The 18,645-nt window shown below is 35.8% G+C and overlaps 1 protein-coding gene across 1 annotated transcript in view; it reads right to left on the bottom strand.

Annotated features, from left to right (window-relative positions):
• The window catches only part of LOC100881394 (uncharacterized), a 68,270-nt gene extending 54,479 nt beyond the window's left edge, over positions 1 to 13,791 (bottom strand). Inside the window, exon 1 of the mRNA XM_012289217.2 lies at positions 13,242 to 13,791. Coding sequence (XP_012144607.2) covers positions 13,242 to 13,329 — 88 coding nt within the window. The 5' untranslated portion in view covers positions 13,330 to 13,791. The remainder of the gene's footprint in view (positions 1 to 13,241) is intronic.
• Between the last annotated feature and the right edge of the window lie 4,854 nt (positions 13,792 to 18,645).

Raw genomic sequence — 18,645 nt, 5'->3', positions numbered from 1 at the left:
TCTCCCTTTTACCAACTAATTTTCAAAGAATCCCCCGAATTAAATCAGCCTTTCAAGAGGCAAAGAGAGTCGTTCGCAATTAAACACGAAACAAATCTTCTGGTAAATGCTGCCGACTCTTAACGAAGTCCTTACAGCCGCGAAGAAACTCTTCTCCCTCGACAAACTCTCGACATAACAATCGCGTTGGCCCGATTTTTAAATCAGTCAACAATCCAAGGATCGCTTTAAGAAATAAGAGAGAAAAAGGAAACCATTTTGCTCTTCGCTCGACGACAGCGCCACTCGGTGAATAAGAATATTTCCTTTTTCGTTTGATGTTCGAACGTCAAACGATAATCGAGGTTTACCTCCGACTCATTGCATAGAATATCTTCGATAAAAAATTAAATTAAACGGATTATTCTATCGTGATGATCAAAATCGGATACTGTGTCTCGGTTGGAGTTTATTATAATTAAAATTCTGTTTACTGGCAGCAATTTGCATACACTTATTGGATATTTGGGGTGGCGATGGGGTAGGATGTGGTACGTTGGATGTTCTTTTATTTAAAAGTGGGAAGGTGGATTTTAATTTAGAATTTTTTGGTGCTTGAATTGTTGGATAGTTACTTTCAATTTTTCATGTTTCCAAATTTCCACATCTCCAAATTCCCGCGCCTCCGAATTCTCAAGTCCTCAAATTCCCACACCTCCAAATTCCCAAGTCCCCAAATTCCCATGCCTCCAAATTCCCACATCCCCAAGTTCCCACTCTCCCAAATTTTCACATCCCCAAATTCCCACTCTCCCAGATTTTCACATCCCCAAATTCCCACTCTCCCAAATTCTCACATCCCCAAATTCCCACTCTCCCAAATTCTCACATCCCCAAATTCCCACTGTTCCAAATTCTCACATCCCCAAATTCCCATATCCCCAGATTCCCACATCCCCAAATTTCAACATTTCCAAATACCTACACTCCCAAATTCTCACATCCCCCAACTCCTACTCCCTCAAGTTCTCACATCCCCCAATTCTTACACCCCCAAATTCTCACACCCCAAAATTTCTAAATCTCTGCCTTCTCACATCCCCAAATTTCTACACCTCCAAATTCTCGCATCCCCCAAATCTCCCACCCCCAAATTTTCAAATCTCCTACTCTCCAAAACTTGAAATCCTAAAAATAACACTAACCCTAAAAATAACTAAAAAATGAATAACTAAAGAGCGCTATAATAAGAAATACATGTGTCTCCATACGTACACATATGCAAACAAGATACAACACAAAATGAACGCGTGAAAATAAATTGATACCAATGACTCGTCGTTGATTATAGGTTCGATATACCGGAAATACCGGCCGGATTGAGTTTAATGATTCATATAAAGCTTTGATCATGTTAATTGTATGCGATTAAATGAGGTTGAGCCACGGTATCGTGTCACGTTAGGCGTTTCGTTGCTGAAAATTAATTCAGGCAGAGGTAGCTCGATGGCCCCGTCGGAATACATTTAATTATTAATTAGCTGGCATCGTGACAGCCGCTGGCATCGCGATAATTAATATAATAATTAATATACGAGGCATATTACAAATTTAGTGAATCGTATAACCGGATAATAGCGAATAGGCGCTTTTGTGATTGTTTCGTTAGTGTAATTTAGGGGTTCGGAACGTTTTAGACTGGTTTTTCGTTATTAAACGGTGAGGAATAATCAACGTATACTTTGTTCGTTTTTTATTTTATTTTTAAAATGAAAGTGCGAATTGCAGGGTGATGGAAGATTTTTCTGTTTAGTTTGATATAAAGAGTTTATGTAGGAAACGCTACAAAAAATGTCATATGAAATGAAATGTAAAAATGTTATATGAAAATGAATTAATTATGTAAAAATATAACAAATGGAATATGAACAAGTTTTTCATTTCAAACAATTTAATACTCATTCATTTAAAAATTTAAATAGATGAAGAAGATCGATAATGAAATTGAAGCAGGAACACTTGCAGCAAGTCTTGAATACATAACTTTCATGAGAGTAGAACTTTCTTTTTTTTTTAAACAACATCAGAAAAAGAGATGAACGAATGATCGTAGCGGTAGGTCGACGATTTCCTGATGATCCGTAGACACCCGGTATGTGACTACCTACGTCCAGGCTAATTACCCGTACCGAGAACACATAATAATGCCAGCTAGTGGAGGGCCGGCCTGGAAAAACTAGTACAAAGTATCCATCGTGTTTCTGTGTCCACGGAGCTACTCGCGGAGTCGTGAATGAGCTCGGTTCTTGTCCTCCTCTGACTAAATGCCAGCCCATGTCGACTTGGCATAGGCGTCGATGCACTACAGATTGTTAGTAAAGAGACAGACACTCTGTTAGAGATTATCCATACACTAGAGATTGTTAGTAAAGAGACAGACATTCTGTTAGAGATTATCCATACACTAGAGATTGTTAGTAAAGGGACAGACATTCTGTTAGAGATTGTCCATTCACTAAAGATTGTTAAATCTCCTTAACTAAGAATCTTCACGAGTCTTCTTTTCACGTGTGCATGATTATGTCTTTTACAAATTGCACTCTGCGAATATAAGGGTTAGTTCGGGTATCGTTAGCTGGTCTTGTAGTTCATTAAGACGTATTTGGGAGTTCTAAGTTCAGGATGCATTCTATGGGAATCGACAGCGTAATGAGGGCTTACTGTTGTTTTGAGTATTGTTGGTTTGTGAATTGTTGCTGGGTTTTGGTGGGAGATTTGGGTTTTATGTTTTGTGGTTTTTCAGTAGTTAAGTAGGGAGGTTTTTGAAAGGGAGATATTACAGGAAGTAATATTGCAACACTTGGTAACACTTACTGTAAAATTTGGAGGGAAGAATTTGTGAGGATCCTATTTGTTAGGATAAGGTTCTGATGACTCTACAAAAATTGAGTGCAGATTTTGTTGAAATAGGAAAAAGTTTCTGAAACTCTATTTTTGAAGATTTTGTTAATTTCGAATTTCTGAGTTCATTTATTTTTAAGTCTACTAGCTTTCAAGTTCTTTTATCAATTTTTAAATCTTTTACCTTTCATGTTCTTTCATAATTTTGTTAAGTTATGTAGCTTTCAAGTTCCTTCATAAATTTGTAACTTTTTTAACCTTCAAGTTTCTTCACGAATTTTTAAGACATCTTCTTTTAAAGTGTTTTTATAAATTGTTAAGTTATCTAGCTTTTAAGTTCTTTCATTAATTTTTAACATTTCTAGTCTTCAAGTTCCTTCATGAATTTTTAAATCATTTTTTTATCAAGTGTTTTTATAAATTGTTAAGTTGTCTAGCTTTCAAGTTCCTTCATTAATTTTTAACATTTCTAGTCTTCAAGTTCCTTAATGAATTTTTAAATCACTTTTTCTTCAAGTTTTTTTATAAATTGTTAAGTTGTCTAGCTTTCAAGTTCCTTCATTAATTTTTAACATTCCTAGTCTTCAAGTTCCTTCATGAATTTTTAAGTCATCTTTTTTTCAAGTGCTTTTATAAATTGTTAAGTTGTCTAGCTTTCAAGTTTCTTCATTAATTTTTAACATTTCTAGTCTTCAAGTTCCTTCATGAATTTTTAAATCATTTTTTTATCAAGTGTTTTTATAAATTGTTAAGTTGTCTAGCTTTCAAGTTCCTTCATTAATTTTTAACATTTCTAGTCTTCAAGTTCCTTCATGAATTTTTAAGTCATCTTCTTTTAAAGTGCTTTTTTAAATTGTTACATTATCCAGCTTTTAAGTTCCTTCATTAATTTTTAACATTTCTAGTCTTCAAGTTCCTTAATGAATTTTTAAATCACTTTTTCTTCAAGTTTTTTTATAAATATAAAAAGAGTTCATAAATATAGTTTACGTAAAAAATGTTAAGGTTGTTTCCGTCCATTAAAGCAACCAGAAACTCGGAAAACTAATCAATTAGAAAGAAATCGGAGTCGTATGGAAATTCGAGGAGCGTGTAGCGCGTGTTTGAACGCGAAATCGCTCGGACCTGTTCCGAATGTCGATACAAAACAGGCTGTTTTTCTGTCCGCTCGTGTCTCTCGTTTCCGCCTGAATTCCGCTCGTTCATCAGAATATAGTCCAACGAGCTAGTCCAATTAGCACCGTGTACGTATACACGTATATGCTAAAGACGACCTGCCTGTTTACATTCGATCGGTGAATGCTCGACGAAAACGCAGCTAGACTATTTATGACACGGTCGTCTCGATCGAGCCGACATCGATGATTAAAATTCCGTCGGTCAAGCTGACGAATCAGTCGGCGAGTTAATTAAATCGATTCACCTTCTTGGCCTATGACAATGCTTGTCCCGTTTCACACAGTTTTCTAAATTCGATTCAAGTGAAATCAGACACTTATTTTGAAGACTAAGTCGAATTCATTTAAAACCAGACACTTATATTGAAGACTGAGTTGAATTCATTTAAAAACAGACACTTATATTGAAGACTAAGTTGAATTCATTTAAAACCATACACTTATATCAATGAATAAATTCAATTCAATTTAAACTGAACATATGTATCAACAATTACACTCAATTCAAATAAAACCAGACACTTATATCAGCGAGTAAATTCAATTCAAGTGAAACCAGACGCTTATATCGAAGACTAAGTTGAATTCATTTAAAACCATACACTTATATCAATGAATAAATTCAATTCAATTTAAACTGAACATATGTATCAACAACTACACTCAATTAAAATGAAACCAAACACTTATATCAACGAGTAAATTGAATTCAAATAAAACCAGCCACTTATATCGAAGACTAAATTAAATACAATTAAAACACACACTTATATCAATGACTAAACTGAATTCAATTGAAAGTACACCCTCATATCGATATCTAAATTGAATTCAACTGAAACTGTTCACTTATATCAAAGACTAAGCTTAATTCAATAGAAACAGCACATATGTATTGACAATTAAACGCAATTCATTTGAAACTACACATCATCAAATTTTCACGTGTCCAGAACATAAAATCACGTGATTTGTGTTCAACAACGAGTGTTCTCGTTATATCGCTTCGGTTTTAACATCCGAAGAACCAAGAATTAACTCAAAATTCCCTCATTACGTCCCCCCTGTATCTCTGATACATCTTATGCGTTTCTGTTTCGCTTAATGGAAGTACACGCACGGGAACAAGAAAGGAGGGGATAATGACGGCCTTGGCGATTTTATAAGGGGCTAATTAATATACCTTTGAACGTTACGGGACCGTACTTACCCGTAAATACACGACGATATTCTTTTCACTTTCTGCGACCGTGATGACCGCCTTTGATATCCGTATCTGGGGAATGGAAATGTTCATTTTCATAAAAGAAAAGTGGCGTGGCCGGTTTCGCAGGTGTATGACTCAAATATTGACTCGGAGGCTTCTTCCATTCATGCCAGATTAAGTTTTAATCGAACATACGACGTGTTCTTCGGCTTGGATGAGTCTGTCGTATTACCGGCGCTTGGCGAGCTTCCACGGTGCTTGATCGCTAACTCGACCGACTACAATCTTTCGAAGTTTCAAACGAAGCAAATCGTTTATTAATTGAGATCGATAAGGCTCGGAAACTTTGTTTCATTTCACGAAGAGTGCTGATGAAATTCGCTTCACTTATCAGTAGTGTTGTGTTAATTACGTTGACTTTGGTTGTCGATAAGAGTGTAGTGCTAATTACGTTGACTTCAGTTGTCGATATCAATGTGAAGTTTTAATTGAATCAAGATTAGTCACTGAAGTAAATGTTTAGGTTTATTTAAATTTAGCTTGGTTGTCGATTTCAGTATGCAGTTTCAAATGAATGCAATTTAGCTATCGATATAAGTAATACAAATTGAGTAGTTGGTAAAACTAGCACGTGGAACGTTTGGAAAATTGTCACATGAAATCTGATGTGTGGAAAATTCACATATGAAAATTTTATGTATGTACACCTAATATGATTCTACCTATAAAAATGTAACATATGAAAATTTTAAGGTACGCAAACTTAATATGAGACGATGTTGCAATCTATGGAAATATAACATATGGTGATATAACGCGTGGTGATATAACGACGTATAGAAATGTACCTCACACAAATTGAACTCATGGAAATCTAAGATATAGAAATCTAACACATGAAAATTTTAACGTGTACAAACTTAATGTGTGACGGTGTTGCAACTTGTGGCAATATAACACATGGTGATATAACACGTGGAGACATAACAACGTATAGAAATGTACCTCACACAAATTGAACTCATAGAAATCTAAAATATAGAAATCTAACACATGAAAATTTAAAAAATCTAGTGTATGCAAATCCAGCAGAAACGTACAACAAGAAATGTACTATATACCGAGGCAATATATCGCGTACCTTACCGAGTAAACACTAAACGCGTAATTAACCCCATGAATAAATAATGAAAATTAAAAGTACGATAAGAAACGTTATAAAAGTTTCCATTAAAAGGTTCATTTAAAGCTGACTCGGAAAAAAAACAACGCATATTTTGAAAAGGTTGTTGAGAAAACGAATGGAGGTGAATTCATCGAGGTCGAACAGCACGATACCAATTGGAGAGGAGAAAAAAACCGGGTCGAGAGGATTGAAACGCTTCGCAAAGTTTGGTTGAACGCGTTGCATTATGCGATTGCCCGGACTTGGAGTAGCGTCGGGACGCAAGAAGCGTCGACGCGAGCAACGGGTGCATTACGAGCAGAAGTAGCTCTATCAGGACGAAGAAACGTAACGAGGACTCTCTCACGACCGCGTTAATTAAACCTGGGAAGCTCGTTTTCGACATCGATTGACCTTTACGTCTCGTATAGAATTCTGAATTCGATAGGGTTTTTGGAATGAAGGCTTTTTTGAACGGAACTTCATTAACGATCGTTGATCTCTTAGTCAGTAGTGTCGCTGTAGTCACTGTTAGTCGCTATAGTATCACTATAATCACTCTAAGTCGCTATAGTGTCCCTCAATCACTATAAGTCCACTTTCGAGTTTCGAATGTCATCGATTACATACTGTCATGATTCTACTAATTCTTGTATTTAATGCCACGTATTGTCTGAAGAAATTATTTCTGAACGTATAGGGTCACATTCAATGTACAAGTGTCAGGATAGTACACGATAATTTTATACAGTAATGTATGAATATACGACAAATGTCGTTTGATATAATTACTAAACGGTGGGAGCACGTTAGGTAGGAACCTCTTAGGCACGACGAGTCACTATAGGGGCTTTCGCGAATGTTATCATAGATCACATAGCGCCACTATAGTGGCTCACTCAACTGGCTCACTTGCTCACCGTTTCGATTCAATGATCTTTTCATATCTTTTGATTCGCACCTTTTTGTCTTCACCACGTTTTGCAAGAGTATTAACGAATCCCACAAAAAGTACATTACATGTAAAAAAGGTAACAGTAGTTTGTGCACTATGCACTTTACACTAATACATATTGAAACATTTGGAAATTTTGTGATTTTCTAAAAAAGTAAATTATCAAAGTTAAACTATATCTTTGGTATTTAATCATGAAAAACATTTCAAGAGAATGTAGTGCATAACCTCGAACTCTGTCCGGAAGCGCAACCTAATCCTAAGCCTCAGCCTAAGCCTAAGAACCTAAGAAATTCAACCTAAGAGGCTAAACGTGTGACTTCTACAAGACCACGAGACTACATCTAAATAATTTTGATTTTGAAACTACATCTACTTGAAATGACTTTGAACTCACTTGAAAATTTTAATTCCCTCATCAAACATTTTTTTTGTTAATTCCAGAGTTAATCAGCATGAAACATTTGTCAAAGCTGAACCCAATTTTAAATTAAAAAATAAAAATGTAAGGCAGCGCGAGAAATTAATGGAATATTCTGTAATACTCGGATAATAGATAAAGTTCGGTGAATTGATTTTTGAACATCGGATAAACCATTCACCGTGGCACGCAAGTTTCAGAATTCAGTAGATAGCCTTCGGAAGAAGTTGGCTGTAAACGACAAACTTTTGAAGTTTGTCGATTCCACGAGCGTGAAAACGTTTCCAGGCTGACGCCTTTTAAACAGTTTCATCGAGAAACGGTTAGCAGATAAGCTAATTGGAAGTCGAATCTATGAAACATCTGCTGACACCTAGTAACTTCCATTCACTCTGTCGCCATTCATGCGGACATCCAATGTACCGTTAAAATCGAATCAGACGAAATCAATGGCTCATGCATTCACGTTGTGTCGAAAGAACGTGTACGTGCAAATAATATGCGTACGTATCGGTAATTGTTACGTTTTCCATTCATTAATTATGACTTTATTGTCTTCCGAGGTTTCTAGTTCGTTACTTGCGGTCAAAGTGATCATTGATTCGGAACTGTTTAGTTTAATTGGATGATCATTGCGTTATTGTGTAGTTTGCTCAGTATTTCATTTATTTTGGTTATTGAATTATGATGTATTTTGTCTCGTTATTATTGAATTATGGGGTTGTTCAATTATTTTATTATTTAATTTATTTTGGTTATGATGTATTGTTGTGAATCATAATGTATTTTAGATGATCATTAAATTGTGGTGCAGTTTGTATAATTATTTTATTACTTCAATGATTGTTTTATTATTTGATTTATCGTGGTTCGATGAATTGAGGTTATGATGTATTTTGTCCAATGATTATTTCAGTGATTATTTCGTTGTTTAATTTATTTTTATTCGGTGAATATTCAGGTTATGATGTATTCTGTTCAATGAATATTTTATTATATAATTTATTTTGACTCGATGAATATTGAGGTTATGATGAATTTTGTCCAATGATCATTTTATTATTTGATGTACTTTATTCAATGAATATTTTATTATTTACTTTACTCTGATTCAATGATTATTTAATTATGAAGTAGTTTATTCGATGATTATTTTACTATTTCAATGACTATATCATTATTCAATTCATTTTGACTAAATGAATATTGAGGTTATGATGTACTTTGCTCAATGATTATTTTATTATTTGATATACTTTGTTCAACGACTACTTGTTATATTCCATACTATACTATTTGTTATATTCCATCCAACGTTTATTTTTCAACAAAAATGTTGTTACCACAAATTGTTTAAACTACCCTCTAAAACCTGTTCCTCTCAAACTATGTTTGTAAAAATCCCAGTACCTGTAAATCAACCGCGAATCATCGGTAAATATAAGAACGTAATATTTTCCGATATTGGGGTATTTATATCACACAGTCAGATTGGAGGGTGTGTGGCCAGATGTTCGGCTGCATACGCCACTTCCGATAAGCTGGAATAGTTCCATATCGTCGGCAGTAGGAAAGAATATCCAGTTGGCACAGGATCGTTTGGAGGGGGACCAAGGAGATCGGGTACAGTTTTCCAGCTGGAATGATGTATAGAGCCGGCCTGACTCGGACGTAGCATGTAAGATTCATTCGCCACGAGCCAGCCGAATCGCAGCTACCAAGCGGTAGAATCACTTAGCTGATCTTCAGGACGGCCAGAGAATCGAGAATTTCGAGGAAGACAACACCAGCACCGATCCGGACAGATAATGGATGCCGCAAGAACAAAAACCGACGAGCCCCGCGGAAGATCAGCCAACGAAATTCGGTCGTCACGGTTTATGAGCAAAAAAACGTGATTTTAAAGGCGAAGAATGTGTCCCCGTGATTTATTGAACGCTCGAAAAAGAGAAAGAGACATATTACCTCGGAGGGTTTCTTCAGCGGAATTAACCCCTTGCCATACTTTGACGAGCCTGACACGTCACGCACTCGTACGTGACTTTTCCCTGGTGTAAAGGGTTAAGCTTGTTAAAACTTTTACTATCAAGTTTACTCTTTACACGTTTACTTCTATTAACTTTACTTTTTATAGGTTTAACCTCTTACACTAGTTTGACGAGTCACATGTGACGCGCTCGTTCTTCGACTGCGATCAATTTTACTCGAATTTTTAATAAACAATTTTAGTACTCGAGTCTGATCATTTTCATGGGCGACGTTTTATAACAAATTCACATGAAATTTCAACTTTCTTTATCCGTTTTAATATTATAGGTATGAATAGTTACTTCTGACTGACGCACCTGGCAAATCAAAGAGCAAAAGCTTTCCTTGTCTGTTTTAATATTATAGGAGTGATTAGTTACTTCTAACTGACCTGACAAATCATAGAGCAAGATTTTTCTTTGTTTTAATATTGTAGCTATGATTAGTTACTTCTGACTGACCTGACAAATCATAGAGCAAGATCTTTGTTTGTTTTAATATTATAGCTATGATTAGTTACTTCTGACTGACCTGACAAATCATAGAGCAAGATCTTTGTTTGTTTTAATATTGTAGCTATGATTAGTTACTCCAGACTGACACACCTGACAAATCAAAGAGCAAAAGCTTTCCTTGTCTGTTTTAATATTATAGCTATGATTAGTTACTTCTAACTGACCTGACAAATCATAGAGCAAGATCTTTGTTTGTTTTAATATTGTAGCTATGATTAGTTACTTCTGACTGACGCACCTGACAAATCAAAGAGCAAAAGCTTTCTTTGTCTGTTTTAATATTGTAGCTAAGATTAGTTACTTCTGACTGACTGACCTGACAAATCTTATAACAAGAACTTAACTTTTGTTCAACATATCAAGTTTCGTACGTGGTATACATATGTGGACTAGGAAATGTCCCAGCAATGTACCACGCATTAGGTTTTAAGGTTTAGGGGTTAACGATAGGGGAGAAGAAGGTGGAGAATGCGAAGATTTCGCCTGGAAACGAGGTGAACAGTTCTTTACCCGATCGAAGGTTTTTGTACTTTACAAACAATATCCATAGGAACAGATGGCACGCATAGATTGTGCAACACAATGGTCGTCGAACAGTCTGACGTTGCATTTCTTGGGGTTCAAGGAACTGCCAGGAGGCAGATCTCATGGAGATCTTGATCAAAGTAATATCGATATTTTAGGATTCAAGATTAATTTAATCTGAACTATTCAATATCATTAGTGAATATAGGCTATACAATCATATTGCAACATTTACAAGTTATGAAACTTTAGTTACGAAATTATTAAACTATTAATTTTCTTCAAAATTTAGAAAAGTTCGAAATGACCGTTTCTGGTGAATGTCGTCGCCGTTTAAACGTTCAGCTAAGAACACCGTGTGCAGTTAAGCGGTATCAGAGAGGAGGTCCAAGAATAGTTAGCGTTAGGATAAGGCCAGCAGCCAGTCGGAGTTTACGTACGTTAGTAGACCGCGAGCTTTCGACGTTACGGCCGTTGTAAATGTCTAAGAACTTTAGTTGTTCCGCACCGAGCCGCGTTTATCCCCCTTCGGATGGAAAATTATCGTCTTGTCGCCAACGGAACCGGCCGCGACCCGCTCCTGCGTCAAACTTCCATGACCCCACGAATAATTCAGACCAGCCAGCCTGGTTTATACGCGTTTCATCTTTTAATACGCTGGTACCTGCTCGCTGAAACGAGAGAACTCTGGATAACTCTGATTCTTAACATCCACTCGTTCACCTTAGGACTATTTATGGCGAGGGCTGTTTATTGTTAAATCGTTTACTGATCGTTGGGAAAAATATCGAAAAATTGCAGAGTTATTTCGGAGGGAATTATAGCTGTATTTTAGTGTACTATATTCTACAGTACTCCTAGAAGAATCCAAGTTCTACCGACTCCTTAGAAAACCTAAAGACACGAATTCAGAATAAAAGAATTGAAACCCGCCACCATTAACAACGTCAAAAAATTAGGGATCGAATCGCGTTCCCGTGCGTTTCGTTTGACGGAATTGATCGGTTTGACACGAGAGTCGGCGAAAAATAAAATAAAAAAAAGAGAGGAACGGCGAAAGGAAGAAACAGAGCGAGGTAATTTGCATCGGGCACGTGAATCGAGCCGGCCGCGATACCCGTGGAATCGGTTTAAATAAATTTACATGGATTAACCAGCTGCGTGGCGGGCGATGGCTGGATCAAAATCGAAAACGAGACTCCCGACGAGCGGGTATCGTGGGTGATCGATCATCAGACGCTGATCGATCGTTCCGCCAACGGATTCCGGTTAACGTTACACGTCATCGTTGGTACGTTAACCCTGATCCTGACCCGGAGGAATTGCGCAACAGACTCGATCCGACGATCGATCTTGGACAATGATCGCGGTGCTCCCACGACTATGTGGGAATTATAACCCACACGAGCACCTGCTTTCGTTTCTGATATCCGCCGATGCGACACACCGACAACTTTCTTTGGAAACCGGTTGATAGTCGACAATAGACAGACTTCTTTTGATCTGACACTGTAATTGTAGTCGAGATTCTTGCTGATAGAATTTAGATTGGTGTGAGAAGCTACTGGGATCCATTATTTTATAGCAAGATGGTAATTTCTGTCGAGATAAGGAATTTTTATTGGGTTTCTTATTTGCAAATTTTTAACTGCTCATCAAATGTACATACATCTACAGAAATTTACAGAAAAAGCAGATGCTGTGGGACTTTTTTAGCTGAGAGGTTTGAGAGGTGCATGTGGAGGCAAATTAGACATTTGAAGATATGATCAATATTATTAACAGTTACATAAAACTGACTGATGAAGTAGCTCTTTTCTACTAGCTCTTATTTATAATAATCAAAGTATTTATTACACTAATCATTTGCTTAACATACTGGCTATTAATCCTTCAAGATGGAAGGTGTTTTTACTGCTGTTTGATAAGCTGAAAACTTTCTACGTGAAAAGTTTGATGAATTCTTCCAAAGTTATTACTCCTCCATCATTATTAATTTCCTCTGTCATCTTGCACGTCTAGTACTATGGATTTAAAGATACTTGAGAACCATTTTTAAATTGAAACTAAAAAAACAAACAAGGGATGTAAATCATCCTCCGCATTTTGTATCTCGACAAAAGTCAACATTACGAGCTTCATTATAATTCAAAATAGTCTATTCAGTGCACAAAGTTTCATAAAGTAAAAGCACTAATTCTCAGGTACATACCGAGAGTAAAAACTGGCCAAGAACGGCAAATGAACCGTGTCCCAGAACTTTCCTCGCAAGAGGCAAAGAAACAAGAGCACAAGTGTTGAAGTATAAAAAAACCTAGTTAGCGTAATTGGCAGAAAGTTAGTCGAGTAAGCCATGGAAAGAAATACCTGGTTTGATCTGTCGAGGCTTGGCTCGGACGCACTCTGTATCCAGGAGCAGCAGCAGCAGGATCCATCGGATGGTGGCCAGGCTCATCCCGTTGGTCCTGCTGGAGTTTCGAGACACGTTGATGCGGAGAATCCGGAACCACCGAGAAAGGAACTGGACGAGGACGAGGTGACCTCGACTCGCGGAGGTCGTGCACCACGACCAAAACTGCGTGGACGTGAACGGGGACGAGGACGTGAATCCGTGCGATTCGAAGGAAAAAACCAGCCTCTGTCGAGCGGTTTTGAAGACGAACCGAGGATCGAATGAGTGAGGATGGACTGACAGACGTGCGGGCGTACGCACGAGTCAATGAAGTGAGTGGTACTCACCCGTAGGAGCCCTCACCTTACCCAACCCAGACCTCGTCCCCGTCGCCACCTCTCTCCCTTTTACCTTGGCTCCCTTCTTCTTTCCTCGTCCTCTTCTTCTTCTTCTTCCTCCTCGACCTCTGCTCTCTGTATTACTCCGATACTCGCTTCTTCCTCTTCCACGTATCGCGACGTACTTCTTCTTCTCTTCCTCACTTCACCCTTTTCCTTTCTTCATTGCTTGTGTACTTTTACTCTGCAACATTTACCCACACTCGATTTTACCGAGATGTGGTCTGGATGAGGTGTCCACATCTTAGCCATTTCGTATTCAATGTACATGTAGTTTTATTGTAGCAATGAAGTCCATGTGCAGATTTTTGTTTAACATGTTCAATGTTGCTTATATGTGTGCAAGTTTTCAGAGGTGTTATTGGACATTTACAATAAAACTAATTGCTCTAATGTTCTCTCTATTTTGTTACAGTAATAAAATCAATGTACAGATGTTTGCATAACATATTCGACGTTCAATGTTGCTCATATGTGTGCAAGTTTTCGAAGGTACTATTAAATATTTATAAAAAAATAATTTTTGTTGTTATATAGTTAATTGTACATGTATTGTTCAATTGAATGATCTATGACATAAATTCATACTCTTATGAAATTGATAAGTTCAGAGATGTACATGAGTCAAATTATTTACAAAGAACTTATTGAGAGAACAATCGTTGAAACAATAAATGTACCTATATCTTCGTCATACTTTTGACCAATTGTCTGATCCATCATTTTAAATGAAATTAAATAAAATAAACTGTTAATCACTGGATCGTTAATGTACCTTACACAGACCATACATTCATGAATTTATAAAATATCTGAACAAATCCTGTAACTACAACTCGAGTTACTTTGCAGTCTCATATCACGAGCCTCACAATCTGCTTATCAGTACTTAAAAATACATCAATATCATGAAACAGGATATTCGATACCATTCGATACGTTAATAATTTACGACCCAAAATCGATAGTATTACCATTAATTTATCATCACTCGTATCACAAGTTGTTTTCCGCTCCTCGTTTGTCTTCCCTTTCATCAAAGCACCAGAGTATCGAACTTCGTCTTCTCGATCCAACAGAAATACAATTGAATCGTTGCTCCCAACTTTGCACTAAACTCTTTTTCTTTTAACTTCGTGTCTGTTCTGTTCATGAAGTTTATAGTCGGTCTAACAACCTGCAGATCCTTCTTTCATCCTGAAATACGGTTCGCCTTGATCCACTTCAATCGCTTTCTTCTGCTCCTCTGTGTTTACCTTTTATCGATGTTTCATGCGATGTTAATACGATCATATGTTGAGTGTATTTAAGAGGATTGCTTTATTGTTTTACTTGAAGAGTGCATAAGATATCGTGATGACTTTGTTCACGTTCAATGCTGTCTAAATTGATTTCACATAAAGTGCCTACTGTGTTGTATCTAAATGACGTACATGTAATACATGCTTTATATAAACGTCTGTGTAATAAACATTGTATATAGATGTACATGAATTAAACATTGCATATAAATGTATATGTAATAAACATTTTGTATAAATGTATATTTGACAAACATTTTATATAAATGTATATGAGGTAAACATTGTATATAAATGTACATGAATTAAACATTGTATGTAAATGCATATATAATAAACATATTATATAAATGTATATTTGACAAACATTTTATATAAATGTATATGAGGTAAACATTGTATATAGATGTACATGAATTAAACATTGCATATAAATGTATATATAATAAACATTTTATATAAATGTATATTTGACAAACATTTTATATAAATGTATATGAACTAAACATTTTACATGAATGTACATGAACTAAATATTATATATAAATACACATGTGCTAAATATTTTATATACATGTACATGAACGAATTGTATCTAAACGAATATGTGCTAAATATTTTTTGTATAAATATATACGAACTAAATATTTTACATAAATGTCCATGAACAAAATATTGTATCTAACTGAATATGTACTAAATATTCCATAGAAATGTATATGAGCAAAATATTTTATGTACAAATGCATGTGACCTAAATATTTTATATAAATGTCCATGAGCAAAATATTGTATCTAACAATGTACTAAATATTTCATGGAAATAAATATGAGCTATTTTTTGTACAAATGTATATAAACTAAAAATTGCATATAAGCATACATGTATCGCATCCAAACGAATATGTGCTAAATATTGTGTACACATCCGTATGAGTCACACATGAATGAACCCCATCAGGTAAAACTACCATCACATCGACCCGAATAACGTGACATAATCTCCGCGAATAAAAGTAGATAAAAATGAAGGATCCGTTCTTATCGCAATCTGAATTGAATCTCGTTTCTTCGTTTCGTCAATGGCGCACTCGAAGCTCAGTTTTTGTTCACATCTCTTTCTTTTTCTTATCATCCCACCAGCACCGTCGGTTCTTCCTCTCCAACGTTTAAACAACTGTTCTCTTCTTTCTCCGTCCATTTCTTCCCCGCCTCTTGTTACGGTACCCTTGGTCTCCCCTGTTTTTTTCGTTTTTCTTCCTGCTAGTGGCTGTACGTGTCCCTTCTCTTCTTATCTGCAGCCACCTCCGCGTACGATGTTCCTACATCGGCCCTGTGTGATCCCCCTCGTGCAAAAGATCCCCGATGCTCGCTTCTAACTGCAAGGATATGTACTTTACGACGGCTTTGGTTGGTACGCTTCTCAGGAAGCTTCGGGATTTCCATGCCACGATCCTCTTCGTTGCGTGTTTCACCTCTGCCATATTACCGCGTACTGATCCATCCTTGCTTCTCCTGCCAACCGTAAACCTACTATTACCCTTCGAATTATTCACCCCACTGCGGAGATAGCTGAAGCTACGTTTCACGATCACAACATTTCAGGAGCATCGCTATTTTACTCAAAAGGTTCACTCAGACTACTCTGAAAATATTCGATTTTTTGAAATTTCATGCGGGGTGTTACAAAATTTATTGCAAGTTTGTATGGAGATACTTTTACATGGAGACACTTTCTATCTTTATAATTTCTTCTTGGGTAAAATAATCAAGACGTTTTTATTAGGTGATGTATAGGGTCAGTCTTGTTACATAACACATGTGGAGGTTTCGAATTTTTCTACTCTTATGTGAAATGTAATAAGTATTGGAATATTATAGTCACAAGGAAGATCTACTCACAAGTATCTGCTCATTAATAAAATGATCACGACATTTTTATTAGGAGATGTGCAGGGTGCATTTAAAGCAGTTTCGATAGAAAAAATATATGGAGTGTTTTCGATTTTTTCAAGCTTCATGTATAATGTAACAAATACTATGACCATTTTATAGCAACATTTTTACTATAAGATGTATGGGGTACATTTGCATCAATCTCACTACAAAACATGTAGAGTGTTTTTGAAATTTTCTAGTCTCATATCAAGTATAACAAATACTATAGCAATTTTATGGTTACAAGAAGAAAATACCTTTTGATCAATGAATGAACCAAGACATTCTTATTAGAAGCTGTACAGAGAACAATTTAATTATTTTCATTAAGAAACATGAAAGTTATGTTAACAATTTCTTATTGCAATTCTGTAATCAATACCAAATATCAATTAGAAAACTCATTTTTAAAGTACATTTAAGTAATTTTTATAAAAATACATGTCAAATATATTTGAATTTTTCTGCTCAATTTCCTATTACAATTTTATAATATCCATGAGAAAAATCATTTTTAAAGTACATTTAAGTAATTTTTATAAAAATACATGTCAAGTATATTTGAATTTTTCTGGTCTAATATAGTGCAGCAATTTTGTGGTTTCAATAAAGAAAAACCTTTTTATTAATACATATGCATCTACATTTTTTCCAAGAACATTTTCAATATTCGTTTAAATTTCATGATAAAACAAGCAAATTATCTTTTAATATAAATTTGAAAAAACTCTGAAATTAATGTTGAACGAAAAAAATATATTGTGCTATCGACGTTTCCACTTTTCAAACATTTTAGCAATATTCAACCCCGACAAAAAAGGATAAACACAAACGAATCAATATTACAAAAAAAACCCGTACCGAGTATGTTTAGACTTTGCAGTTTTTCCACAAACGGATGCTTTTTCAGCTTTCGAGTTTTTGTGGAAAAACTTGGTCGATAAACGCAAACAAGTCATCCGTCGCTGCAAAATATACGTATATGCAAATTCATTACTTTTTCTAAAAAGAATCCTTCATAAATTTCAATGCGACGGATCCTCCTTTGATAAAAGCGACGAATGATCGCCGTTCAAAAAGCGTATGTGGCATACTTCGAATTTGCGGCCCGGCTTCTGTGCTTTTGCAAGTTTTCAGTTGAAAATAAGTCCTTCCCTTGATAAATGCGAGCGGGTCGCTTTCGTTAAGCCACTTTACAGTTTCCGATGGGAAAAAACTCGATGACCCTTCATTAAATAAACGTGAATCGTTTTCGCTAAAAAATACACGGGATGCATTTCAATTTTTTAGCCGAGAGACTGTAATAAACACTTTCGCAATTTTGCAGTTTCAATGTGAAAAAGTTGGAACGATCTGTTGATAAACACGACTGGGTCGTTAACGTTTAAATTGTTAGTTTTGTTAAAGGATAGAGCGTATCTCGACACGATGGATTCGGTGAAATTGTCGGCTCGCTTTCACAATTTTTCAATTTCGATGAGAAAAATTATCGACTCTTCTGATCCACGAGAAGCAGTTTTTGTTGCGAATTTATCATACATGTCGAATGTGTTTCAATTTTGATGCGATAAACGGTTTCGCAGTTTTAATTAAAAATAGATCAATAGTCCTTTGATTGAATATCAAAGGCACATTCTTTGTACGAAGCACATTTCAGTTTTACAAGTTTTACAATTTTACTTTTACTCGCACTTACTATTTGATATTCTCTAAATCTGAGTTTACGTAGATTCGAGTTCGAT

This window comes from Megachile rotundata, chromosome 4 (genome assembly GCF_050947335.1).
Source record: "Megachile rotundata isolate GNS110a chromosome 4, iyMegRotu1, whole genome shotgun sequence".
Taxonomy (NCBI): domain Eukaryota; kingdom Metazoa; phylum Arthropoda; class Insecta; order Hymenoptera; family Megachilidae; genus Megachile; species Megachile rotundata.
This window is presented reverse-complemented; position numbering and strand designations above follow the sequence as displayed.